This window comes from Punctularia strigosozonata, assembly GCF_000264995.1.
Source record: "Punctularia strigosozonata HHB-11173 SS5 unplaced genomic scaffold PUNSTscaffold_17, whole genome shotgun sequence".
Classification (NCBI taxonomy): Eukaryota; Fungi; Basidiomycota; class Agaricomycetes; order Corticiales; family Punctulariaceae; genus Punctularia; species Punctularia strigosozonata.
In genome coordinates this window covers 98,835-122,413 of record NW_006767449.1, presented here as the reverse complement: position 1 = coordinate 122,413, position 23,579 = coordinate 98,835, and the positions used below count along the sequence as shown (strand labels likewise).

Sequence of the window (23,579 nt, the reverse complement as noted above, 5' to 3'; positions counted from 1 at the left end):
CTCCGCCGCTGGATGAATCCGGAAAGCCCGCGAAGCGCAGCATGCAGCTCTATCTCGCTCTATCACTGATCAGGACACCGCGTCTGCTCATTCGCCAACCTTTTGTATCTCAAGTTCTATAATGGACTCCACACCATCGCTGAAGGAACGTTACGCGAAAGATGGATTCGTGATCATCCCCGGTTTGATACCCGCCGAGGATCGTACTGAGCTAGAGGCAGCGTGTGAACGGGTGATCGCAAAGACCAGAGCAGGTTTGTGGACGCACAGACGAGTGGTAAGTTCTTGTGTTCGCCTAACCTGAACGACGGCGCTGAACGCTTGACTGCAGGTTGGGAAACAATTCCCCCCGTACGACACCGAGACGAACCCAGATTCATGGGGAGTACAACATGTCATGCATCCCGATCTACACGAGCCTGCTTTTGCGAAGGTGCGTGTCTCCGTGGAACTGGCGTGTATGCGTGACGTAACGGATTTTCTTCTAGTGGTACACGTCCGATCCACTAGTCCATGCGGCCGCGGAGTTGCTGGAATGCGAGGAAGGGGATCTGCAGATGGGTATGTCCCGCTGCCGCCTTGCCGCGTTCTGTGGCTCACCACGAATCAGAGCTGTTCAATCTGCTTATCAATCCGCTCTCGCACGAATTCGCCCTTCGTTGGCACAGAGATGACGTGAAAGAGACCGCATCGGAGGAAGAGGAGCGAGCTGCACTCTCTGTCTGGGACCATGGAGTACGTCAGACATCTTCACGTTAATCGATACTCAATGCCTTCCTTGTAGGTCCAGTGGAATACGTGAGTACGCGCAATCTCCAATCGGCATGCCCCCTGCTGACCAGATTCAGTGCCCTGTATCAGGATTCATGCCTTTACGTGGTACCCGGATCCCACAAGCTTCCCCGGACGCCTGAACAGCGAGCTCAGTCCGCGACGCAATCGCCGCCGGACGATCCATCGGAGATGCCTGGTGCAGTGCAGGTCGTTCTCCAACGTAAGGACCTCCGTGATTCCCTGACTTCTTAATCTTGAGCTAACGTGATTCCGCTTCCTCCATCACGATCAGCTGGCGAGACCGTATTCTATAACAATAACATCTTGCACTGTGGGACGTACAAATCGCACGAACGACGAGCGACCCTGCACGCATGCATGGGCGACACAAGGGGCGGTTCAACACGAGCGCGGAACATCTTGCAGCATGGCTTACGCTGGATGAAAGAAGACGCGTTTCGGGCCACGTTGAATCCTCGAGGCAACGCAATGTTAGAGCGGTTGCTCGCGATGGAAAGAAGCGTGGGCGGACATGTAGGCTACTCGCTCGATTAAGGAATACACAGTCCATTTTCAGAATATCGACTACCGACATCGATCACGTGTCTCGTAAACGAGGTGGCCTAGTAGCATGGCAATTGACAATGGCATGCGGTGACCGGCCCCCTCGCCCTCTTACACCATGGCTGATGCGACACGCAAGCCGTACGATGGCTTGGCCAAGAGGCTGGTAATCTCCATCGACGTTGGGACTACCTACAGCGCTGCATCCTTCTGTATTTTGCAACCGGGCAAGGTACCCAAATTCGAGGAAGTGCGTACCCGATATTCAGTTCAACGACGAGGTGGAGGTGTGCTGACATTCCGCCCGCAGGTCCTGCGTTGGGCAAGACAGGTAGATATCATCCATCTGTCCTTGAAGCAGGGACATTAATCTGATATATATCATCAGGTAACACCCGATGGAAAAGTTCCGTCGGTAGTTTACTACGACAGTAATGGCAACCCGAAGGCTTTCGGCGCAGAGACCGATAACGATGATATGCTTCTCGAAGCCGAAATGCAACAATGGACGCGCGCGGAGTGGTGGAAGATGCATCTTCGACCATCTCACCTGCCACTCGTGAAGGACCTCGTGCTGAAGCCGCTCACCGGAACGCTGACTGCCGATGACATATTCTCACACTACTTGGGATATGTGAAAGAACAGCTGCAGGAATACATCTCGACTGTGTATGCTGATGGTCCTATGCTTTGGACTAGCTTATATTCCTCGTTGTCCCTCGTCCTTACTACACCCAATGGGTGGGAGGGTCGACAGCAAGGTCGTATGAGGCAAGCTGCTATCAATGCTGATCTTGTCGACGCCGGCGGTAGCAACAGAGTTCGATTCGTCACGGAAGCTGAAGTACGTCCTCCGTTCATGCACAACCCAGTGGCTGTAGGATATTGAATCCGCCCTAGGCAGCTATATTGTACTCCATAGAGAGCGGATGCATAGGTTCCTGGCTAGTGGTATGGGCTGTATCATTGCTCAGCTTCCTGTCAGCTGAATGGTTGTCTTACAGCCGGACGCGAATCTCGTTCTTTGCGATTGCGGAGGTAGCTGTCATGCTTTCTTTGACGAATATGGCTTTCAATTATCTCCATGTTTTGAGGCGGCACGATAGATATCATTCGATATCAAATCCAGAAGATCGGACCATTACGATTGCAAGAATCAGCAGCATCGCGCTGTAGGCATCCCCTCTTCCTTTGCAATCTGAGCGCCAGCACTAACGGGGGCTCTGCTACGTAGGTTACTTGGCCGGAGCGGTATTTGTTACTCAAGCCTTCGACGCATACATCAGAGGTTTGTCACGGCGTTGCAAGTCGCTACATGATCACTCATAGTTGAGCATGCACAAATAGTACGTCTCAAGGACTCTCAGTGGGACAATCCAGAGTCTATCGCGCAAGCCGTCAAGCACTTCGACCGGAACGCCAAAAAGATCGTGAGTCAATAACGATGGCGATGGTCCTTCACACCAACATCGGGATCTGCTCAGTTCGCAGATCCGAGCGATGTTTCCTGGGTTCAACTGGATGGTTTCAAATCTGTGGCTGAACTTGGAGTCTTGCGTGGGCGCCTCAGAATTCCCGGAGAGGACATGGCGTCGCTCTTCGCTGCCTCTCTCAAGGCCATCAAGGAAGGCCTCGAGATCGCGATCGATAATCAAGGGCAAGTCACGGACGTGAGTAGATGAGTCATTACGATCAGTCTCCGCATCGTAACGCAGGTGTACCAGAACGTTATTCTAGTCGGGGGACTGGCTAGCTCCCCCTATATCTACAGCGAGATATCTAGGTGGGCTCGGAGCTACGGTATCTCCGTCAGTCGACCAGATGGACCAATGTAAAGCCCTCCCGCTTCCATAATTTCCTCTGACAACTTCTGGGCAGGACAAAAGCTGTCGCCAATGGTGCATTGGCTTGGCACATCGACGACGTGGTAACTGCACGTGTATCAAAAAACTATTATGGGATCGAAATCATCACCCCCTATGACCACGCGGACCCGGCTCACGTAGAAAGGGCAGCAGAGGCTTACATCAGTTACTATAAGGGGACGCTCGAGCACAAAAATTTGTGGAGTACTATCCTCACCAAGGTGAGCATCTCGTATAACAATCAGCTAATCAAATAACCACCGTCTATGATTTAGGGTCACGCAGTCGCCTCTACCAAGGAATTTGTTCAGACTTATCACGCGTATATCGACAACAATGCACTAAACTTCCAAAGGTCCTATGCCATCTATGCATATCGTGGAAGTGTTCCTCCGAAGTTCATGACGTTACCTGGTGGATTTTTTTTCGCATTCCTGCTTGAAACATGCATCCTCATCATGATGCAGGCCAAACCGACTACATGCGAGGCTTTGATAAGATCTGCACCGTGAACGCCGACCTTAGGACCCCATTTATGTCCTCTCCGAAGAGAAGGTCACCACACGGCTCTACATGGTACCGGGAAGTCTCTGTGGGTAGCGGTAGCCTTCTCAAGGCGACCCCTCAGCGTTGACATGTCAAGAACAGTTCGATATCTGCTTGATCATGGGAGGCACCGAACTGAGTGCCCGTATCCGGTGGCAGGTTGGGGTGAGCATTCTCCGTAAGAATGCGGCATCTTGGACAGCAGACTGACCTCACGATAGACTGGTTACCATTATGGGCCCGCCACCGTCGCTTATGACTGAACATGAGCAAGGACAGCATTATCTTGATGATCATAGTCACTCTCCAAATCAACGAGCACGATAACATGTACCTTTATTTGACTGAAACCACTATGCTACTCCAATGGTCACATCTTAAGCAGCCTGGTTTTGGTCGGCATAACGCAGCAAGGCGGTGGTAACGACCTTCGGCAGTACAGCGATTGTCGATTGCCCCTCCGCGGTGGTCTTTGTCAGCCCTAAGCTATAGTCGCCAATGACCATATCACCCGGCTGCGCACCCATATCCCACTGTAGCTCGGCAAGCTGATTGTCAACAGGACGAAGGAATAACCTGGAGCACGTTACGGTCAGCTCAACGGACACTATATCACGCTTGACCGCAACGGATAGCTGATAAGCCAGACAGCATATACGATGTATTTCTTGCTCGATTTTGGGAGCTAGCGGGTAGAAGAATTCCAGAGTTGTCCTGCTAGCGCATGCGAAGGCTGCGATGATATCTCTCGCTGCGTTGGATATTGGCGTGACGAAGTCCGGCTTCCATACGCTCACTGCGCCGGCTACGGAGAGGGATTTCCATCGTTGAGTGGTGCTCCACGGCTCTGAGAACGTTCATATATTAAACCCTGGAAGATGCGGCAGCTTCTTTTACGCACCTTGCTCTCGTAATCTTTCGTAGATCCTCGACGCAAACGGATCATACTGGAAGTGTGCGGGTACGACCCCAAAGCTGAAAACAGTCCCCTCAAGGAATCGGACGACCGAATGATGCAGGAGCGCATCGAGTACTAGTCCCCTCGATTCCGAGTCCATTTTCATGGTCCAAAACGGAGATAAGAGGGGATGACAATCAGTGGGAGGCGGGGGAGTGTCTACGGATGTCGAGTGGGATTGCGAATGGGAAAGTTTCTCGTAATCGACCAGTATGTTCTGGACCATGTCGTCGATTGCGTTGTTGATGACCTGTAGGCTGTAAGGACCACTGGATAGGAGGTAGGCTTCTGACACCTGGTCCGCGGTGACATTGAACGTGTCCAACGCAACGTCCTGCCGCCTGGCGAGGGCCTCCTTCGCCTGGACGAGGTCTGCCCGTAGTCTCGCGATTTCGCTCCGATACTGTTCCGTTTCGCCTTTTGTACGCTGGCTCTGATACTCCAACCGCGAAACCTCCGTCGCATACTGCTCGTCACGAGCTGCAAGCTTCGCGGTCAGGTCTTTCTCTCGGTTTTCCAGCGATTTGATACGGCGAAGCGCTTGCTGAAGTTGACTACTGGCCTCGTCTGGTCTTCCTGTGCCCGAAACATCGGGAGCTTCGCTGGTGTTCGACGTGCTGATCCACCGTATGACTCCTGCCCCCATTCCCAAGAGCCCTCTGCTTCTTGTGGTTGAAGCAGGTGCGCTTTTGACACAAACAAGCCAAATGTCAGAAGATCATACTTTAAGCGTGTGTTGGACAACATACCCCGTGTCCACGATATCTCGAGAACCATTGGTAACGAGTCTACAGACATGTTGATAAACGACCATCGCTCAGGTACAAGCGACACGTACGGATGGCGTGCCTCGGCATTTTCTGTCCGAGAGCGGTGCGATTGGGTCGGTCTATGAGTACTGGATGAATGAGTTATGCGTTCGCCAATGGAAAAAAATAAGAAGGTTAGCTGACTTGGCGACTTCCGAGGCGCTGATCCCATCCGTATTGCGACTATACGGTCTGACGCTATCTTCTCTGCGCCCACGATGGCCACGGTCATCTCGAGAATGATCCTCTCGCCTAGATTCACGTTCCCTTGTGGACGGGATCCTGCTTGACTGGCGAACCTGACGACGGGAGGGACGTTAGCAATATATACTGTCCGTTTCCATCCGCGAGCACACTCTACCTGGGAAGGTGACATATCCTCCCCGTGTTCTGCTGGTGCACGTTCCAAAGATTCACGACTCGTAGGCATGTCGTGTAACCGGAAAAAAGAGAAAATGTTTGCCGCGCGGAAGGTAGCGGCGACTGGAGATGGGGCGAATCTCAAAGCTTGCCTCACCCTTGAGTGTGAATATCAGTTGCGGACAATGGTCCTATTCCCGCCCTTTGGGTAATAGGGCTGCCATCCACGACGCCTGGAGGCGGTGCGAAGCACTGGCCTCGTGCAAGCAACGTTTCCTTCGAAGCGTGGCAACGAGTTTCATGAGTCAGATGAACGGGAGATGCATTGGTTAACGGTAGTCCGTTCGACTCCACGGTACACATACTGGCCTCTATGATGCTCTTGGGATCTGGAATGTTTGTAGGACCTCGGGCCTCAGGCTTCATTATCCTATTGGTGAGACGTGATTCGCGTTCAGGCCACATGACAACGCAACTCGGTCGAGAGCGGTAGGTATCCGCACACAATCCAGAAACCTAAAAACGTTTGAGGAAGAAGGTTTATCGCGTCGCAGAAATCCAGGAATGGCTTCTCGCCTGCGCGAGAGGAAACACCTGAATTGTGATCGTATTATTATTTTCATATATAAAGCAGCGCAATGGAGCCGGGGAAGGATGGCCAAATATATACCCTGTCGATGAAGTACGAATTTTCACAACAGAGAGTCGTCATATCGCATCGGTTCGCGTTTTTCATGCAGCGGGGGTCGTCGATGTGCCTTCTGCAGCAACTGCATATGTTGCGTCTTCGTTGGTGAGGACTACGACTTGCGTGGTTTCCGAAGCGGTAAATGTCCCAGCGGGATCGACAACCATCTCGGTGGCCGTAGTCTCGACGACAGTAACGGGTTCAGGGGGCGATGCATCCTGCACAACACCACTTCCGGCTACATCTATGGGCAGTGTGAGAGCGGAGCCGAGTACATGCAGGAAGAGCTCGTAAACAGGAGGTACAAGCGGCAGAGGAGAAACACGCACCGTCGTCAGTGGCAGTAGCGTCATTCGTTTCTGCAGAGGCTGCTCCACGGTCAGACCACACGTATGAGTATCGACAAATAAGGATAACCTACCAGAAGGAGGGGGTACGTCCTCCTGCATGGCATCATCATTCGGCGCCTCCTGGGACGGCTCGCCTTCCGCATCCGCCTCCGCGTCAGACGGCTCCACGTCCTCTCCCTCGGCGTCCTCGTCGTCGCTGATGCTTGTCTTCTCCACCTTCTTCGCAGGACGCTTCTTCTTCCTCGGCGCCGGCTTCCTACCAACGCCGTTGGCCGCGTCCTTCTCAGCCTTAGCCTTGGCCGCCTTCGTGCTCGAGCTCCTCGTCTGAATTACCGCCTTAGCCCGCTTGCTCCGCGTGCTGGCCGACGGCGTCTCGCTTCCTCCAACGAGAACGGAGGGCTCCTCCTTCGGCGCCGCCTTGCGCTTGACGGACGTGCCATCCGCGCGCGTCTCGATGTTGGCGGGCGTGGGCATCTCCTTCGCAGCGGCCTCCACTGCGCGATGTAGCACACGATCAATAACGCCCCTCGTCCCAAACGACTGCGAAGGGCTTTCGAGATTCACTCACCTCCCTTCTCGTTGGCGGCCTGGAGGAACGCGATCATTTCGTCTTTCCGCATGGCCCCCCAGTGCGGCGCACCGATCTCTTGGCACAGACTCCTGAGCGTGAGCATTTTGACAGATTCCCAAGGTATTTTGCTCGACATAACGAGGGGGGACACGGCAGGCGTTAGCTGTTCAAGTGGGCGTGAACTTAGCGAAGGGGCAAGCTGAAGCGAGAAGCGTGACGAGAACGCGAGACGTTCGTGTCAGCGCCCTGTCACGCCTGGGATAAACGCGCTCGTCTGCCTCGTCTGACTGTCGCACAGATCCATGAACGACTTGGAGATACACGCGCAAGGTCACCGTGAGTAGCGGAGACTCGTAGTCATTGGTATAATAGCGTATGACGAATGCATCATATGATTCAATTTCGGTTTTTGTTATTTCTCCATGCAAACCCAGCGTCCTCGCCCTACGATTTAGCAACGGAGGTACTTCAAGGGCTGAAGCTATAACCACCCTCCCGCTGCACGGCGCCGACGTCGAGCTTGGCAATCTCCTTGCCATCCTTGTCCGCCAACGAGCAAGAGATACGGTCCCCGGGTACGATAGGACCTACACCGGAGGGTGTACCCGTGAGGACGAGGTCGCCCTCTTCGAGGGTCATGATGGAGGAGATGTGCTCGATGAGGCGGGGAATGGGGAAGATCATGTCGGCCGTCGTGCCGTCTTGCTTGATGATGCCGTTCACCTGGGATGATGAGGAGCTTCAGTCACGAGTTGCTTCAATGAGGGTATATATGCATGCCTTCATGGAGAGACGCAGATTTTGCGGGTCGGAAACGGCATCTTTTGGAATGAAGGAGCTGGATACGAGGGCGTCAGTGCTGTTTCCTGTATGTATGCAGTGTTGTGGGGTACGCTACCTGATCGGGGTGAAGGTGTCAAAGCCCTTTGCAGTGGTCCATGGTAATCCCTTCTTCTTCACCTCGTTTTGTACGTTGCGACCGGTCATGTCCAGAGCCAGAGCTGAGAGGGTAGTAAGAGCCTGATCCGTGATAGCGTGACATACATCCTACGTACCGTAGCCGGCGACATGCGAGAAGGCATTTGCTTGGGATATATCCCTCCCTGACTTGCCGATGACAAGACCAAGTTCGACTGTATCGCATGTGCATCAACATCTCCAATTAGAAGCAACAGTATGACCGGTACTAACCTTCGTGGTGCGCATCCACACCTCGGGGAATCTCGATGTTGCCTCCTGAGGGAAGATAGCTGGACGTGGGCTTGAGGAAGAAGAAGGGCTCCTTCGGAACGGTGTTGTTCAATTCCTTCACATGGTCGACATAGTTCCTGCCTATAGCGACGATCTGTCCAATTGAGATGGGCACGAAGAGGATGACGCCGATGCGTACCTTCTTGCCATGCCGGACGAACGCTGCTGCTGCCATGTTTGCTTGCTTCTGCGAGCAGATATACTGATATCCTTGTCGAAGCAGTGTAATATATAGACTGTGCGTGAAACAAGAAGTCGGGGAGTCAAGCAGGCGAGCTATAGGCTATGGCCTGAGCGAAGCGGGATGTGTAATTCGTCATAGATTTCACGGCACTCCGTGCACCTCCGCACTCCCGAGTAACCATATGTTGTACAATATATATCCGTAGGCTCACTAGAACTAATCTCGAGCCCAAAGCTCAGTCGAATAGCACTCCAGGTACGCCGTCCCAGCCGTAGCGGTGAGGCTTACACATGACTGACCAAGACTCGGTTCGCGAATCGCCGCTTGCACTCGTACCCAATTCCTCCTTCCTCGAATCTACAACTACTAAGTTACCTTGCTCGTCAAGGCAATGTCTCTCGCTGCATTTAGGACGTACGCATCGGGCGCCACGAAGGCCCCTGTCCTCGCGTGGTACCGCTCCCATATTGCAGCCGCCAGCGCCCCCCTCGACATGGCCCGTACCACATTACACGGACATGCACGGCACAGCAGCATAGCCTCGACTAGTGCGACGAGGCAGGACAATTCGAGCAACTCAGCTACTTTGACTGTCCACACTGGTAGGGGAGCGACCTCTCCCACTGGCTCCGTTGCATCGTATATCGCACCCCGGCATGGTCGCTCTGCTTCTCAGATATACTGGTCTCGCGAATTCTCCACCACACCTTCGGCTCGCGCCGCGCTAGCCACACACCCACCTGCGCAACAGTGCAGGGTTACGTCTGCCCCGACAGCCGACGCGTTGGAAGATCTAGAAGTTGATGTCGAGCCAATACCCGAAACCGAGGCGAAGATCGGGCTCACGGAAAGGGCTGCCGAGGTAAGCGTTCGTACGCATGCATACTGTCGCGACGCTGATTGACAGCTCGCTCGGCAGCAACTGCGGAAGATAAGTCAGCGAGAGAAAGTGGATGATGTTGCCCTCCGCATTGCGGTGGAGGCAGGCGGGTGTCATGGCTATCAATATAAGATGGACCTTGCCTATTTATCGGAGGGAAAGCAGCCGGAAGACTAGTGAGTTGTTGCGTGTATGTATCGTATCCGCCACTGAATGAATGCATGCAGCGTCTTCGAGCATCCTCAGGTCCGATCCGCGCGGGTCGTAGTCGACGCAGTCTCTCTCGCATTGTTGAAGGGTTCGTACACCCACTTTCACAACGTGTCGAACCGATGCATGTGTCTGATCTTTGTCTAGGATCAACGATAGACTATGCGACCGAGTTGATTGGGTCTTCGTTCCGTGTTGTGGACAATCCGCAAGCCAAGGGCTCGGGATGCGGTTGCGGGGTCAGTTGGGAGGCAAAGTTCTAATGTAGTCGCAGAGGATATCTTCCGTAGGTAGTACGCACTCATAATACATCTGTACTATCCACTCTTCGCGAGCAGGCGCTCGGCCCTGCGCTTGCTTCAAGGCTCACGCGAACGTTGCCATACATAAGCTCTACTTCAATGCTTCAGAGAGTCGTGTACAAGCACATACGGAAGATGAACACTCGTGGAAACGAGAACAAAGGGACATCGGAATCTGAGCATGCGTCTTTGTGCGATCACGGCAAGTTTGGATTCGGTACGCAGTCAGCAGTGAGCTTGTCGTTCCGCAACCTTCACTCGCTTTGCTTCAGCCCTAACACGTCCTGGTACCACGCAAGTTCATCATTCAACGCGGCCACCTTTGTCTCTGCCTTCCTCCACCCATGTCCCTCGCCCTCGAAAGGGACGTATTTAACTTGTCCGTGTCGATCCTCAATGCTCTGAACGATTACATTCGCCTGGGCTGGCGGCACGACGGCGTCAAGGAGTCCTTGAAGGATCTATGAGGTATGGGGCATTCAGCGAGTGCTACGGGATGAATTACGATGACGTGCTCACCAGAAGCGGGGCCACAATCCGGTCCGCATGTTCGACTGGCGAACGCTCCTCGTACACTTCAGGTATCTCTTCCAACGTGCCGCCCATCCTGAAAGAACGTCAGCGCCCCATAACATGAATCACGCAGTGGTTCCGACTTACAACTTGTACATGTACTGGCTCTCGAACTTGTGCGTGTCCGACACCAAACCCCTGAGGTCTGAGATGCCGTACATGCTCGTGCCCGCCGCCCATACCTTCGCCCACTCCGGATCAGGGTGCGTGAGCGCTTGCAAAACGGTGTATCCGCCGGCAGAACCGCCACGGATGGCAAGGCGCCGAGGATCGATCAAGGAGTATGGCGCAAGGGACAACAACTGTACGGCGACCACACAATCTGCGACGTCGACGACCCCCCATTGGCCCTTCAAACGATCACTGACGCCGTGGGCGGTAAGAACACCAAGTAATAACATCGAGCAACGTGCTCACATATAGTCACGACCGTAGCCAGATGAGCCACCATAGTTGACGTCCAGCCTGCAACATCCCGTCAGCCATGAGCGGGCAATTTCGAGAACAGCGTCGAATCTCACCATCCCCAGCCACGGCTAGTCCAAAACTGCTTCGCCTTGTCCAATCCCTGTCCAGTCCTGAAAGTCGGTCCGCCGTGAACGCCGACCACACACGGCGGCTTCTCGCCCTCGATACTCGTCCCGGAGTAATCGGGGTTCGTCGGCGCGTAGTAAATGACGTGGCATAGCTCATTTCCAGGGATATTCAGCGTGATAGGTTGCGGTTTCGCAAGCAGACCCTCGGACAATTCTTCGCCCGAGGAGGTGGACCTAATCGTAACGAATGACGGGTTGAGCCCCTCGTCGAACGTGACCAAGCCAAGGAACGTCGGCGCGTTGATGCTCTGGCCCACTACCGCCACTTTGTTGGTCCCCGCACGGCGAAGCGAGACGACTTCGGCATACGGGCCGTCGATCTCCTTCGAGGTCCCCGTGGAGGCGTCGACGAGCTGAAGCACGTCCCGTCCCTCTTTGCTCGCGGAGAACAGGAAAAACTTGCCGGCGTCGTCCAGCGCAGCGCCAAACTGCCAGCCCAAGAACCACTGCGGCTGGCCGAAGTCCTGATCGAGAGGCTCCTTGAGTAGCGCTTTGGCAGTCCCGGACGCGTACGCCCAAGGATTTTGGAAACGTAGGCGGCCCTCGTCGCTGGTGAAGAAGAGGGTGTTGTGCTTCGTCCAGGTGGGATAGGCCGCGCTGATCTCGCCTTTCTTGCCAGCGACGTGTATCGGCGTGTCAAGGGTTACTGGCGAAGCCGAGCCAGACTGAATGTGTACGTCGGCAACAAAGATTTCGGAGCCTTCCCAAGGCATGTCAGGGTGGGACCACTGCTGCCATGCCAGACGGGTACCGTCGGGGGAGAAGCGCGGGCTGGAGTAGAAGTCGATGCCGGAGACGAGTTGAGAGACGGTGGATGTATCAACGTCGATGATAACCAAAGACGTCACAACGTCCGCAGGGGCAGGCTTGGTATGATCTTCGAGGATGGCGACGAGGATGGGAGAACCATTCAGGGAAGGGTAGACGTCGAAATCCGCAAAGCGGTGGTTCTTGTTGTCTACGCGAGATTAAGGCTCGGATAGCACCACGAATGATCGCGGAACTGACCTGGTGTGATCGCCTTAGGCTCTTCGCCTGACTTGACCGCATATACTCGATTATCAACGAAGTGCGAGAAGTAGAGGATCCCATTATAGACGATGGCAGGGCCTCCGCCGTATTCCTGAACGCCGGTGCGGACATTCCATCCGGGACCAACGAGGTCGGTTCCGGTAGCCGTGTCTACGACGACACTGCGACCATCCTCGGACGGTCGACTCTCGATGAGGTATATCTTGCCGGTAACTTCATCAACGAGCACATTGTCGAACGAGATAGACTATACAACCCGCAGATAGCGTGCGCGATCATCCGAGCAGATTGTTAGCCTCTACACTACCGAGCGTAGTGGCAACGCTAGTCCACACCTGTACAAACAGCGATTCTGCCGATATTGGGGATTGCCAGGTACCGTAGGGTGCAGTTTTCAAGGACATTGCTGCTTGGGGGTGCGTTGTAGTGGTATGAAGTCCGTTCTGATGAAGTCGAAACCCGCGTCAGCTCCATATGGTGCAGATATACCGTTTGCTCATAGGGTCCCATGTCAACACAAGATTTGACGGCGTCCAGCTTGGCCTTCGACTCATTGGCGGGGCGCAAAGCATTGGCACAGAATTGTGGCACCAATACATAACGGACGAAGAGGTGGAAGACGGGAGGGCACGTACACCAAACGCTGCTTGTCTCGTCCCGCGATCGCCATCTAGTTCTTGGACATGACTGCTCCATTTTTCACCCCTTCTCTGCCGGACATAGTCAATATTACGAGAGTCAGGACGGCGGAAGACGAGCATGGGACCTCCCGCTCACTCACTCTCGCCATCCTGAGACATGGTGTCGCCGGGGATAACCTTGGGTAGAGCAGCAGTGGTCGGCGAGACGCCACGGTTACGTGCAGATGTCTTCGAATCATTCACTCCCCGAGCTTCCGCGAGCGGGTGACCTCCCGGATGCCTCACTAACGGCGCTCTGTGTGTACCAGATGGTCGCCTGTGATCTGTCGGTGGAACGACGCAGCGCGAATGGACTAATGCGACTACACGGCAGCCCACCCCCTTTACTCTCATTGAAGATCTGGTTGTCAGGTTCCAGGGCTTGACTGCGTACCTTACTCTCACCAAACGGGAGAAGGAAGGATGTATATATAAGACGGTCTCTCAGCGTCTGCTTCGTGGCGTTCACAAAGTACACCGGGTACCAAGCTCGACCGCCCGGGTCATCCATAACGGCGGCGGCGGCGACGGCAGGCGACGCGGTGTCCACTGTGCTCTGCGACTAGCAACCCCCGAGCACAGTGGATGGCGCCTTCGCGCGTATTCGTCTAAGTCAGCAGTGTCTTCGCGGGGCCTGTACTGCGAAGAACGCGAACGTCAAACGCGTGCTGAGATCGCTCAGCTGTCGTAACAGTCTACAGGCACCCATGTGTCTTCACACACACCACCATTACCAACATGTTCTGTGCAAAGTACATGCACTCTCATGGTTCAGGATTCAAATAGCCCGGCTGTATACCGTTTGAAGGCCATCTCCTCGTTGACTAGCCACCGAAACGCGACCATGGCCACCCACAACTTCTACAGGCGAGTTGAACTGTAGGACTTCTAGGCGTTCCCGCTAAAGGCAGGGCTCCCTCTTTACTCCAGGGCACCCGAGTTCGAGACTCTGCAATTGCACGGGGGGCAGGAACCGGATCCGACAACGAACGCGCGCGCTCCGCCGATCTACGCGTCCACGAGCTTCGTCTTCAAGAACTCGCAGCACGGCGCAGACCTCTTCGGGGGGCGCACGGCCGGCGACTTCTATTCGCGCATCAGCAATCCGACCGTGGATGTGTTCGAGAAGCGCATCACGGCGCTGGAGGGCGGCGTGGCAGCCGTCGCTACCGCTTCCGGTCACGCAGCACAGTTCATGGCGGTGGCAGCGATTGCGGACACCGGGGACAACATCGTATCGACGTCATACCTCTACGGGGGGACGTACAACCAGTTCAAGGGTGAGCGTCTCGCAGCACGTTGCGTTCATCACAGGCGTGCTTACGATGCTCACCCTCAACTATCAGTGCTCTTCAAGAAGTTCGGCATCGGCGTAAAGTTCGTGCCCGGCGACGGTGTAGAGGCCTTTGCGAGCGCCATCGATGAAAAGACGAAGGCCATATACGTGGAGAGCATCGGCAATCCGAGGCACAACGTTGTCGATATTCCAGCGATTTCCAAGGTACGCCAAGCACGTTCCTACATCGTGGAAGACGACTCACCTGGTATTCCTACTTCAGCTTGCTCATGACAACGGGATCCCCTTGATCGTCGACAACACGTTTGGCATGGGTGGGTATCTCGTCAAGCCGATAGACCTCGGCGCCGACATCATTGGTAAGGATACTCACCTCATAGTTTACGCCACAAGGAAGTTAATCATTCCATTCCAGTACACAGCGCCACGAAATGGATTGGCGGGCACGGCACCACCATTGCAGGCGTCATCATCGACTCAGGCAAGTTTGACTGGACGCGCTCGGGCAAGTTTCCGTCGTTCACCGAACCCGCGCCGGGCTACCATGGTCGCAACTTCGCGGCTTTCGGCGAGCGCGCGTTCGCAGTCAAGGTCCGGATGGAGATCCTGCGCGATCTCGGCGCGACGTTGAACCCGTTCGCGGCGTTCCTGCTCCTGCAAGGGCTTGAGACGCTCAGCCTGCGCGGGCAGCGACACAGTGATAACGCGATGGAACTCGCCCGCTGGCTCGAGAAGCATCCGAAGGTCGCGTGGGTCAGCTACCTCGGGCTGGAGAGCCACGAGACGCACGCGCTGGCGAAGCAGCTACTCAGGGAGAACGCTTTCGGCGGCATGCTCAACTTTGGCGTCAAAGGCGATGCGACGTTGGGGAGCAGAGTCGTGGACAATCTCAAGCTGGCGAGCAACCTTGCGAACGTAGGTGATGCGAAGACCCTTGTGATACACCCCGCGACGACCACACACGAGCAACTGACACCAGAGGAGCAACTGGCGTGCGGTGTTACGCCCGAACTCATCCGCGTAAGCATGATCGATGCCCTTGAAGACTGAAAGAGTGTTTAACTCATACATCAGGTCTCGGTGGGCATCGAGAACATCAAGGATATCATCGCCGACTTTGAGGAGGCGTTGAAGGTCCTGCCGTGAAGGTCTTGGGGACTGATGCCTCAAGCCAGCACCGGCGGTTACTGAACCGTAGAAGTCTAAAGAGGTCACAGTTATCCAAGTGTTGCACGCGATGTACATACAGAATGAAACGATCCGCGTATGTGAGATACCTTCATGATTATGATGAAACTTTGGATGGCGGAGATTTGGCGTTCTGGACGCTCACTGTTCACAACCTAAATAGGTCGACCGACACCCGCGTCTTTGTTGGCGTTTTTTCAATTTTATGGACCCCCTCGGGTCCCAGACACAAGATGTTATCCACGCACTCATCAAACTGTTCTTCCCTCGCATCGGAACCCTGCGCATTCCATTCAAAAGATCGAGCTGGGAAGTCGTTTGCAATAGTGCGCAAGCCGAGCTCCCCCCTCGCCATCTTGACAGAGTCCCGTGTTCGGGGATAACGTTCGCTGGAGCAGGATAGCATACGAGGGTCCGGCAGAACAAGCCTGGGCTCATCATTTCTTCGTCATCCAGTCGCCATCTTGACGATTTGCAAGAGCGAAAGAGCGAGTTCAGGCCGCAAATATGGATCGTCCGTCCCCTTGGTCAACTGCTCTCCCGCTGCGATTATCATACAGATTGTCGTGTACATCGGAAAGCATGCATCCGGATCTTTCGGGGTGATCGTGAGCTGTAGGATAACTAACTAAGGAGCAGTACCTGTTCCATGATTTTCTATCGTGCCCCATCAGACTTTGAGTTCAGAGCGGACACTAGTCGAATGACTTTCGGACTTACAGACTTCAGGCGACCACAATGAGGATGACGACGAACAGCGGGAGCTTGCAGAATTGTTCGCAGAGATTGAAGAGTAGCTTACAGATGTTAGGTACTATAGATAGACTTTCATGTATTGTAATGCACACTTTGGCCGAGACGGTGTGTTAGCTCTACACGAGCCGACGGGAACCGTTGAGGCCACTGTGTCCCAGCTCGCTAAAGCGAGGCCTCGGGAACCGGCTGTTCCGGTATTGGGACCGCGCCGGGTAATACTACCTACCTACCTACTACCGTGACCGCGACCGGTCGCCCAAGGTTCCTTCGCCCAACGCAGCGCTCATGATCACAGCGAATTGCGTGATGATCGTCCGCTCAGCACGCCATATTGACCATGGACTACATCAAGGCACAGTACATATACCCTGCCATGATATCGTCTGCAGATTATCTTTCGGTCGATTATATCCTGCTACCTGGCCGCTGACCAGCAACGATGTCCATCAACAACTTCTACAGGCGAGTTCGGCTACAGGGGACTGGGCGGAGATCGCGGCTGACGAGGTTCACCCCTCTCCTTCGTGCAGAGAGCCCGAGTTCGAGACGCTGCAGCTGCATGCGGGGCAAGAGCCCGACCCGACCACGAACTCGCGCGCCCCGCCGATCTACGCGACGACGAGCTACGTCTTCAACAACTCCGAACATGGCGCGGACCTCTTCGGCCTCAGGACGTTCGGGAACATCTACTCGCGCATCGGGAACCCGACGGTCGACGTGTTCGAGAAACGTATCGCGGCGCTCGAGGGCGGCGCTGCGGCTGTCGCCTCTGCGTCGGGCCAGGCGGCGCAGTTCATGGCTGTTGCTGCCATCGCGGGGGCGGGAGACAACATTGTGTCGACGTCGTACTTGTACGGTGGAACGTACAACCAGTTCAAGGGTGAGTGCATCACAGCCACTTGGGATTTTTCTCGTTATTCGGCCATGCTTACCGTCCCGTCATTCGCCAGTGCTTTTCAAGAAGTTCGGTATAGGCGTGAAGTTCGTGCATGGGGATGGCGCAGAGGCATTTGCGGGTGCCATCGACGAGAAGACGAAGGCGATATACGTAGAGAGTATCGGAAACCCGAAGTACAATGTCGTTGACATCCCCGCGATCTCCAAGGTCCGTACCTCCCATTGGGAAACCGTGATAAACGTTAATTTGACATATATATCCCTCATCAGCTTGCGCACGACCACGGAATCCCTCTCATCGTTGACAACACGTTCGGCATCGGCGGATACCTCATCCGACCAATAGATCTCGGTGCCGACATCGTCGGTACGCTTCATCATCCCTTATCTCCACGTTGCCCCCCTAATTCAACGTCGCTCTGCAGTCCACAGCGCGACGAAATGGATCGGTGGCCACGGCACCACCATCGGCGGTGTGGTCATCGACTCGGGCAAGTTCGACTGGACGCGCTCGGGCAAGTTCCCCTCCTTCACGGAGCCCTCCGAGGGCTACCACGGCCTCGTCTTCTCGCAGACTTTCGGCCCCCTTGCGTTTGCGGTGAAGGTCCGGGTCGAGATCCTACGCGACCTCGGCGCAACGCTGAATCCGTTCGCGGCGTTCCTACTCCTCCAAGGTCTCGAAACCCTCAGCCTTCGCGGGCAGCGGCATAGCGACAACGCGCTCGAGCTCGCGCGCTGGCTCGAGAAGCACCCGAAGGTCGCATGGGTCAGTTACCTCGGGCTCGAGAACCACGGCTCGCACGCGATCGCGAAGAAGCTGTTCAGGGAGAACGCGTTCGGCGGCGTGCTCAACTTTGGCGTCAAGGGCGACGCGGCGATCGGGAGCAAGGTCGTGGACAACCTCAAGCTGGCGAGCAACCTCGCCAACGTCGGAGACGCGAAGACGCTCGTGATCCATCCTGCGACGACCACACATCAGCAGCTGACGGCCGAGGAGCAGTTCGCGTCCGGAGTTACTCCCGATCTCATTCGGGTAGGTTTAAGCAAGTCGTTACCAAACATACGCGCTAACGTCCCTTGCTTGTCAGGTGTCGGTGGGTATCGAAAACATCAAGGACATAATTGCGGATTTCGAGGAGGCGTTGAAGGTTGTACCTTGAAGCAACAAGTCTATGGAAACCTTGACGTGGGGTACGGAGGGCAAAATTCGAGCCTACCTGCCTACGGCACCAGCTGCCCGAACGTAGAAGTCTACTAATGTTAAAGTGCGATATGTATTCTATTCTCATGATGGAGCGATCTGGATACGAGCGTGCTCCCATGCCAGGCGTCGTAGACGTTCACAAGATGCTGTACTTTGTAAGCTTGGATAGCCCCGTTCACACTAGGAAGCTGGCAGTGAGAGAAACAGCATGTGGCATGGGCAGATGAGCATGCGTCGCTCTGTTTGAGGTTATCCACCCCGCCTTGTGCATCATCGTAACTGCGCTCTGCTCATGCTCCGGCTTCATTACCTCATGACGTCGCGAGTTTGTTCTCGTGGATATATATCACCAATGGACGGGCGGGCATTGGTCCGAGGAACGTGATCATGAGTCTCGACGAGCTGTTCCCGTCCGTTCTCCCGCCGCCGACGTCGCATCTCTCCCCGGGACGTTGGCCAGGGATTGACCAGAGCTCGACGACATATCTGGCGAATACGCTCAAGGATAACCACGAGAAATGGCATATCTTCTTCAATGATCGAGGGTTCCACAAGTTCGTACTCTGTCCTCTGTGACTGATTGGTCGGCCTGTCTGACGTCGAGACCCAGCCATACTGCACATCGCCTGCTCGCCCTCTGGACGTTGGGAGGGAATGGAGAATTGATCGAAGCGGCGTATGAACAGGACAAGAAGTCTCAACGGGACGCGTTCAAGTCACCCTCTGAGATCACTACCGACAATTTCACCGAACACCTCGGCGACGAGAGGTGAGCACCTCGTCATTCGACGTCTGCTATTGGCCGTACTGAATTTGACTTCATAGGTATTACAATGCATACGTTAACTTCTTCGTCGATGCCATCAAGAAGAACGGCGCGAAGGAGACACTCGAGACCTACATATTCTCGCACAAGTTCAACTTTGGCGGCAAGACTGCGGAGTCTCATCCTCACCTCCTAAATCGTTTCATTGGAGGCCTCCTGCACCCATTGATTCATACTGGTTACGGGATCGAATTCGGAATACCGGGCATTCTCGTCGAAGGTGATTATTCCCAGCTGATTATGCCGAATCGCGCTAATTTGGTGACTCAGGCCTTGCTCAGACATGCGTGCATGCAGCGACATCCCCTACTTTGATGGTTGAGAGCCTGTTCGACCAAGGCCCACCGAAGAGCGCTTCTGCCTTTGCTCGAGTGACCTCCCTCCTGCCTTCGCTCTCCATCTCCTCGACGACGTCACAACTACCCGTACCAACATCTGCGAGCAAGACGCATGCTTTGACGATTCTTGCACGGGTACTCAAGGATCCGTTGTTCTCTCCTCGTCGTCCGAGGGATCTTGCGGAGTCAGCGGCCGACGTGCTAAACGACGAGGACCGCGTTAGCAAAATCCTCGCCTATACCGACGAGTGGCTCGGCGGAGCCGAGGGACATATTGAGGAGAAATTGGAAGAGATCGCCTGGACGAATGTTTTGATCTACGGCGTCGGCGGCTTCACCAAGGGCAAAGACTTCAATGCCGACTTCTTCTTGTAAGCCCTTTCTCCGCGTTCCTGATGCCCGTGTGACTGATCAACTATGTTGCTACAGGATGCACCTTGTCACATCGTCCTTGTTCATACCCTCTTTGGTGCTCGCTCTGAAACCCGCCTCGCAGCTCGCTCTCTTACATGCGTACTTCGCAACCGTGCTTACAGAGTACGTCGGCCGCGGCCGTCCTGCGCTCGGTCTCGAGTCCTTCTACCACAACACATCGACGGACATTCTACCCCCCGAACAGAAAGAGCCCATCACGGCACAAACATTCGGCGCGCGGGGTGTGAAGACGGTGCCAAACCCGTGGCTGCCTCTCATCCAATCCGTGCTGGGCCACCCGGACGACCACGTTCCGAAGATCCAGAGGGCGCTCGCGCACTACGCGACGCTGTACAGTCACCGGTACCCTGGCTATTTCTCGAAGGCGCTCGAAGATGCGGACGAGAAGCTACCGGGTCTCGAGCTGCTCGATTCGACGTTGTTCGTTAGGGTCGCGGGCTTGACTATGGATAGGGTGGGATGGGTGCGCGAGGGACAGCCTGAAGGAGGTTGGGATATGGCCGGTTTCTTCGATGTTGTCTAATCATGAATGATGAGCTCAAGTTTTATTCACCCCCGCGCGAACGCATGCGACCATCCTGTACAGTATCATATGAATTGGGTTCAATGCATGTTATATTGCAAATGACTCTGAAGCAAGCAGGACAACGAGGACTGGCATATGGAAGCTAGTCACAATTTCAAAGGATATTCTTCTGACACTGGACCATTTCCTCGATCACCATGTTGCCGGGGTAAAACCAGGAACACAGCGCCTGTCAAGACGACCGTGAGTGAACGCTCACTACAACATGAACAAGGTTGAAAACGAACGATCATCACATAGAAACCGACCATGATACAACCTTCGGCCCAATTCGTCTTCGCGTCGGCAGTGACATAGTTCACCAGGAAGCACGCGCCGAGCAATAGCGCAACCTCGAACATATCTCGAAAACTTGCTCAGCTTCCGATGTCAGGATCCTCGGTACAGTCGAAATACTCACCAAACAGCAGGCTCAACGGCCGGTCGGTCCACCATCCGAGCAAGACGAAGAACGGCATCCAGAACAGCGTGAACTGTATGCTGAGATCGATCGTTCGGCCTCTCGCCAGCGTCGTTATATAGGAATCTTTGTCTTTGCCGTGGTAGGCCCGGAACAGCACGCGCAAGAACAGCACGATTGCGACTACGCCGTCCGCAGAGAAAGATACGATCGGGAGGAAAACGAGGCCAAACCACCTGGTCCACGTCCCATCAGATGGCATCACACGAACCGCATATTTGATACCTCACTCGTCTTGTATGTTGCTACGCTCCTGCACGAATTCGATACTCTCGACTAACTATACCAACATGTTCAAGGTGAAGGCAGGTGACTGGGAGCTAGTAGGCACACGCACCATCCAAGCGGTAACAGCCATCAGCACGATGACGACGAGGGACAGCGCAATACAGGACCAAACGTTCACCTCCGGGCGCTGCCTAGCGAGTTCGCGTTCCTTGATCCTTAATGCATGGGGCAGGTGTGCGTCCACATGTTGACCCTCTGCACCCGGTGGATGATGCAAATAAATGCGGGACGCGATGTATCTAGTCGCCAAATGTGAGGCTCAGAAGAACCTTCGTTGCGCGGTGAATCCTGGCTTACACAATCAGCAGTATGAGAGCCAAACCTCGAGAAATTTGTCCGAGGTCATGTCGGAGACCAGTAGTAATTCCTGACGGTAAGCCCGTGCCAATCGACGAGAAAAAGGCTGATGGAAGAAGGAGGGCAAGGACTCTTCGCGAAGGTGTCAGTGAGAATCTACATATTACAGCAGGGATAGCATACCCGATCGTCAAAAGTGAGTGGTTCAGCTGATAAGCATAATGTGTAAGGGTTAAAGTGCAAGAAAGACCCGGCCGTACCTGGGTAGGATGCTCGTGCAGTTCTTGCTCCCAGATGCGCGCCCCTCCGACAAGGAACGCAGTCCCAGGTATGAGGAGCAGGTGGAGAAGCACCACACCTGCGATCGTGGATTGCAGCAGTTTCACCCTGGTACGACAAAGAGTGAGGCGCCTTCGGAGATGAGGTACGACAAATAATACTGACTGGCATTTCAAAAGCAATATGATGGAAAGAGTCGCCTCCACAGCATTATTGAGCGTGATGACGACCAGGTCACCAAGGCTATAGCCAAGGTAGAACGCCATCTGCTCGCCGCAGTAGTCAAATATCCTGGCCATGGGAAGGATAGCAACGAAGCATACTAAAATGTATGATCAGGGTGCGTACAGGCGGTTGCACCGAAGGGTTGCGACGTACGTCCGAACGTCAAGCCGGTATGCCATTGTACCCAATGAGAAACCCAAGCGATCGGGAGAATGACGAAGAAGATGTTGAGCCCTGTTGCGGAACAGAATGTTGGTGTAAAGAGGGCACGCACTTACTTGTTGGAGGACCTACACGACGAAAACACGATGTTGCGCAGGCTCTCGCTCCAGCTCACCTCCCGTCCCTTGCCGCGAAACCTGTCCCAGAATTTTTGAAAGTTTTCCTCCTCTTCTTCGACAACCTCGCGCACAACTTCCCTGGCTCTGGAAAGTCGTCGCGATCCACGTGTTTCATGGACAGGAGCTGTCCGCTCAACCTCCTCTCTGGCACTAGGTTGGATCGACTGCAAGCCATGCTTCGGACTCGCAGCACTACGCTCTCCAGACGGCATGAGCGACATTTGCGTACGAAAGGAGGAGGTCCGAAGGGAGGTGGCGGGCTCGCCAAGGCCATCCCCGGACTCGTCTTATAAATACGTTGACACAAGGCGCCCACATGGTTCTGCCGTGTCCACACATGCCAGATGGCTGGATAGTAGACACACCGTAGCTGAATAGAAGTCTCGAGTTTGGCGCCGCTGTCAAATCAGCGCGCATAGAGCTTTGCAGCATTGAACGAGCATGTTGTACGCGTAAGTATAGCGCAACAAGAATCTTATCGATGAGGGCTGTCACATCATAAACTATTTGCATAATAAACAGTCGATAGTACTCTCACCAATCACAGTCGAGTGGGGTTCCAGGAGTGAACCATTCTAGGCGTAGTGTCAAGGAAGTCGGCGGTTACAAAAGAGCATTGCCGCGAGCAAGACTAGAGCCCGTTCTCTATTCAGTATACGCATATAAGTACTCCAGTATCTGTTCATCTGGTGATAGGCGCTCGCGGCCTAGAGTACTTACGGCAGATCCGGCATTCCTAATTCCATGAACGAGTAGGTCCGTAGTCCGGACGAGGCAAAGGAGTTACCGGCTTCCACCGGTGCATCCAAACACACGAAAGGGAGTGGTCTACATGGATCATAACGCAAGAACGGCGGCAGCCATGCCGGAATGTGCTAGGAGGAAGATGGACACGAGGACAAGAGCGCGGCAGCGCACTACGTCACGTGATCGCGATGCGCTTCAAAGACCTGGCGTTCAGTTCAGTGC

The 23,579-nt window shown here is 54.6% G+C and overlaps 11 protein-coding genes across 11 annotated transcripts; 6 read left to right on the top strand and 5 right to left on the bottom strand.

The window, feature by feature from the left end:
- Positions 1 to 121: 121 nt before the first annotated feature.
- PUNSTDRAFT_146419 (uncharacterized protein) lies at positions 122 to 1,426 on the top strand (the record flags this gene model as incomplete). Its single annotated transcript, XM_007388168.1, has 7 exons — positions 122 to 277; positions 332 to 433; positions 489 to 561; positions 611 to 735; positions 785 to 798; positions 849 to 994; positions 1,067 to 1,426. 7 exons carry the CDS (start codon positions 122 to 124, stop codon positions 1,327 to 1,329), a joined length of 879 nt encoding a protein of 292 aa, XP_007388230.1. The 3' UTR covers positions 1,330 to 1,426.
- Positions 1,427 to 1,456: 30 nt separating this feature from the next.
- On the top strand, positions 1,457 to 4,135 carry PUNSTDRAFT_108180 (uncharacterized protein; the record flags this gene model as incomplete). The annotated part of the gene is made up of 15 exons (XM_007388167.1): positions 1,457 to 1,588; positions 1,649 to 1,669; positions 1,727 to 2,182; positions 2,239 to 2,289; positions 2,343 to 2,376; positions 2,433 to 2,510; positions 2,573 to 2,626; positions 2,686 to 2,768; positions 2,823 to 3,008; positions 3,063 to 3,169; positions 3,217 to 3,424; positions 3,479 to 3,617; positions 3,671 to 3,795; positions 3,852 to 3,914; positions 3,971 to 4,135. The coding sequence occupies 15 exons, from the start codon at positions 1,457 to 1,459 to the stop codon at positions 4,010 to 4,012; spliced, it is 1,779 nt and encodes a 592-aa protein (XP_007388229.1). The 3' UTR covers positions 4,013 to 4,135.
- On the bottom strand, positions 4,127 to 6,001 carry PUNSTDRAFT_128294 (uncharacterized protein; the record flags this gene model as incomplete). Its single annotated transcript, XM_007388166.1, has 7 exons — positions 5,878 to 6,001; positions 5,661 to 5,815; positions 5,546 to 5,605; positions 5,457 to 5,495; positions 4,651 to 5,393; positions 4,356 to 4,596; positions 4,127 to 4,325 (listed from the first exon to the last, which is right to left on the bottom strand). The coding sequence occupies exons 1-7, from the start codon at positions 5,944 to 5,946 to the stop codon at positions 4,127 to 4,129; spliced, it is 1,506 nt and encodes a 501-aa protein (XP_007388228.1). The 5' UTR covers positions 5,947 to 6,001.
- Positions 6,002 to 6,460: 459 nt separating this feature from the next.
- Positions 6,461 to 7,673, bottom strand: PUNSTDRAFT_122791 (uncharacterized protein). Its single transcript, XM_007388165.1, has 4 exons — positions 7,483 to 7,673; positions 6,986 to 7,408; positions 6,894 to 6,932; positions 6,461 to 6,808 (listed from the first exon to the last, which is right to left on the bottom strand). The coding sequence occupies exons 1-4, from the start codon at positions 7,619 to 7,621 to the stop codon at positions 6,609 to 6,611; spliced, it is 801 nt and encodes a 266-aa protein (XP_007388227.1). The 5' UTR covers positions 7,622 to 7,673; the 3' UTR covers positions 6,461 to 6,608.
- Positions 7,674 to 7,853: 180 nt separating this feature from the next.
- PUNSTDRAFT_55476 (uncharacterized protein) lies at positions 7,854 to 8,985 on the bottom strand. Its single transcript, XM_007388164.1, has 6 exons — positions 8,876 to 8,985; positions 8,677 to 8,830; positions 8,541 to 8,618; positions 8,384 to 8,486; positions 8,266 to 8,323; positions 7,854 to 8,208 (listed from the first exon to the last, which is right to left on the bottom strand). Exons 1-6 carry the CDS (start codon positions 8,909 to 8,911, stop codon positions 7,954 to 7,956), a joined length of 684 nt encoding a protein of 227 aa, XP_007388226.1. The 5' UTR covers positions 8,912 to 8,985; the 3' UTR covers positions 7,854 to 7,953.
- A 404-nt stretch (positions 8,986 to 9,389) lies between these two features.
- PUNSTDRAFT_108176 (uncharacterized protein) lies at positions 9,390 to 10,333 on the top strand. The gene is made up of 4 exons (XM_007388163.1): positions 9,390 to 9,782; positions 9,840 to 9,976; positions 10,028 to 10,098; positions 10,158 to 10,333. Exons 1-4 carry the CDS (start codon positions 9,414 to 9,416, stop codon positions 10,271 to 10,273), a joined length of 693 nt encoding a protein of 230 aa, XP_007388225.1. The 5' UTR covers positions 9,390 to 9,413; the 3' UTR covers positions 10,274 to 10,333.
- A 40-nt stretch (positions 10,334 to 10,373) lies between these two features.
- PUNSTDRAFT_108174 (alpha/beta-hydrolase) lies at positions 10,374 to 12,956 on the bottom strand. The gene is made up of 7 exons (XM_007388162.1): positions 12,849 to 12,956; positions 12,490 to 12,760; positions 11,407 to 12,439; positions 11,303 to 11,350; positions 10,973 to 11,248; positions 10,832 to 10,919; positions 10,374 to 10,773 (listed from the first exon to the last, which is right to left on the bottom strand). The coding sequence occupies exons 1-7, from the start codon at positions 12,915 to 12,917 to the stop codon at positions 10,567 to 10,569; spliced, it is 1,992 nt and encodes a 663-aa protein (XP_007388224.1). The 5' UTR covers positions 12,918 to 12,956; the 3' UTR covers positions 10,374 to 10,566.
- A 1,081-nt stretch (positions 12,957 to 14,037) lies between these two features.
- Positions 14,038 to 15,636, top strand: PUNSTDRAFT_128290 (O-acetylhomoserine ami; the record flags this gene model as incomplete). Its single annotated transcript, XM_007388161.1, has 6 exons — positions 14,038 to 14,072; positions 14,124 to 14,473; positions 14,540 to 14,694; positions 14,753 to 14,849; positions 14,906 to 15,510; positions 15,565 to 15,636. 6 exons carry the CDS (start codon positions 14,038 to 14,040, stop codon positions 15,634 to 15,636), a joined length of 1,314 nt encoding a protein of 437 aa, XP_007388223.1.
- Positions 15,637 to 16,838: 1,202 nt separating this feature from the next.
- Positions 16,839 to 18,647, top strand: PUNSTDRAFT_108169 (O-acetylhomoserine ami). Its single transcript, XM_007388160.1, has 6 exons — positions 16,839 to 16,896; positions 16,965 to 17,314; positions 17,385 to 17,539; positions 17,602 to 17,698; positions 17,757 to 18,364; positions 18,420 to 18,647. The coding sequence occupies exons 1-6, from the start codon at positions 16,874 to 16,876 to the stop codon at positions 18,489 to 18,491; spliced, it is 1,305 nt and encodes a 434-aa protein (XP_007388222.1). The 5' UTR covers positions 16,839 to 16,873; the 3' UTR covers positions 18,492 to 18,647.
- A 269-nt stretch (positions 18,648 to 18,916) lies between these two features.
- On the top strand, positions 18,917 to 20,684 carry PUNSTDRAFT_108165 (uncharacterized protein). Its single transcript, XM_007388159.1, has 5 exons — positions 18,917 to 19,089; positions 19,146 to 19,304; positions 19,361 to 19,581; positions 19,632 to 20,070; positions 20,129 to 20,684. Exons 1-5 carry the CDS (start codon positions 18,923 to 18,925, stop codon positions 20,655 to 20,657), a joined length of 1,515 nt encoding a protein of 504 aa, XP_007388221.1. The 5' UTR covers positions 18,917 to 18,922; the 3' UTR covers positions 20,658 to 20,684.
- Positions 20,685 to 20,814: 130 nt separating this feature from the next.
- PUNSTDRAFT_76298 (uncharacterized protein) lies at positions 20,815 to 22,822 on the bottom strand (the record flags this gene model as incomplete). The annotated part of the gene is made up of 11 exons (XM_007388158.1): positions 20,815 to 20,889; positions 20,948 to 21,063; positions 21,121 to 21,356; positions 21,411 to 21,460; positions 21,518 to 21,707; positions 21,766 to 21,897; positions 21,949 to 21,974; positions 22,026 to 22,152; positions 22,210 to 22,366; positions 22,423 to 22,503; positions 22,564 to 22,822. The coding sequence occupies 11 exons, from the start codon at positions 22,820 to 22,822 to the stop codon at positions 20,815 to 20,817; spliced, it is 1,449 nt and encodes a 482-aa protein (XP_007388220.1).
- Between the last annotated feature and the right edge of the window lie 757 nt (positions 22,823 to 23,579).

Bases quoted from the DNA above. Each gene is read 5' to 3' on its own strand.
- PUNSTDRAFT_122791 (XM_007388165.1), bottom strand. From the start codon at position 7,621: ATGTCGAGCAAAATACCTTGGGAATCTGTCAAAATGCTCACGCTCAGG. The intron at 7,409-7,482 runs GTGAGTGAATCT...TACATCGCGCAG, and splicing joins GGCCGCCAACGAGAAGGGAG to TGGAGGCCGCTGCGAAGGAG. The intron at 6,933-6,985 runs GTAGGTTATCCT...ACCGTGGAGCAG, and splicing joins GGACGTACCCCCTCCTTCTG to CCTCTGCAGAAACGAATGAC.
- PUNSTDRAFT_55476 (XM_007388164.1), bottom strand. From the start codon at position 8,911: ATGGCAGCAGCAGCGTTCGTCCGGCATGGCAAGAAG. The intron at 8,831-8,875 runs GTACGCATCGGC...TCAATTGGACAG, and splicing joins TCGTCCGGCATGGCAAGAAG to ATCGTCGCTATAGGCAGGAA. The intron at 8,324-8,383 runs GTAGCGTACCCC...CCTCGTATCCAG, and splicing joins GACACCTTCACCCCGATCAG to CTCCTTCATTCCAAAAGATG.
- PUNSTDRAFT_108176 (XM_007388163.1), top strand. From the start codon at position 9,414: ATGGCCCGTACCACATTACACGGACATGCACGGCACAGCAGCATAGCC. The intron at 9,783-9,839 runs GTAAGCGTTCGT...CTCGCTCGGCAG, and splicing joins TCACGGAAAGGGCTGCCGAG to CAACTGCGGAAGATAAGTCA. The intron at 10,099-10,157 runs GTTCGTACACCC...ATCTTTGTCTAG, and splicing joins CTCTCTCGCATTGTTGAAGG to GATCAACGATAGACTATGCG.
- PUNSTDRAFT_108174 (XM_007388162.1), bottom strand. From the start codon at position 12,917: ATGTCCTTGAAAACTGCACCCTACGGTACCTGGCAATCCCCAATATCG. The intron at 12,440-12,489 runs GTCAGTTCCGCG...AATCTCGCGTAG, and splicing joins GCCTAAGGCGATCACACCAG to ACAACAAGAACCACCGCTTT. The intron at 11,351-11,406 runs GTGAGATTCGAC...GGGATGTTGCAG, and splicing joins ACTAGCCGTGGCTGGGGATG to GCTGGACGTCAACTATGGTG.
- PUNSTDRAFT_108169 (XM_007388160.1), top strand. From the start codon at position 16,874: ATGTCCATCAACAACTTCTACAG. The intron at 17,540-17,601 runs GTCCGTACCTCC...ATCCCTCATCAG, and splicing joins ACATCCCCGCGATCTCCAAG to CTTGCGCACGACCACGGAAT. The intron at 17,699-17,756 runs GTACGCTTCATC...GTCGCTCTGCAG, and splicing joins TCTCGGTGCCGACATCGTCG to TCCACAGCGCGACGAAATGG.
- PUNSTDRAFT_108165 (XM_007388159.1), top strand. From the start codon at position 18,923: ATGAGTCTCGACGAGCTGTTCCCGTCCGTTCTCCCGCCGCCGACGTCG. The intron at 19,305-19,360 runs GTGAGCACCTCG...TTGACTTCATAG, and splicing joins GAACACCTCGGCGACGAGAG to GTATTACAATGCATACGTTA. The intron at 20,071-20,128 runs GTAAGCCCTTTC...ATGTTGCTACAG, and splicing joins TTCAATGCCGACTTCTTCTT to GATGCACCTTGTCACATCGT.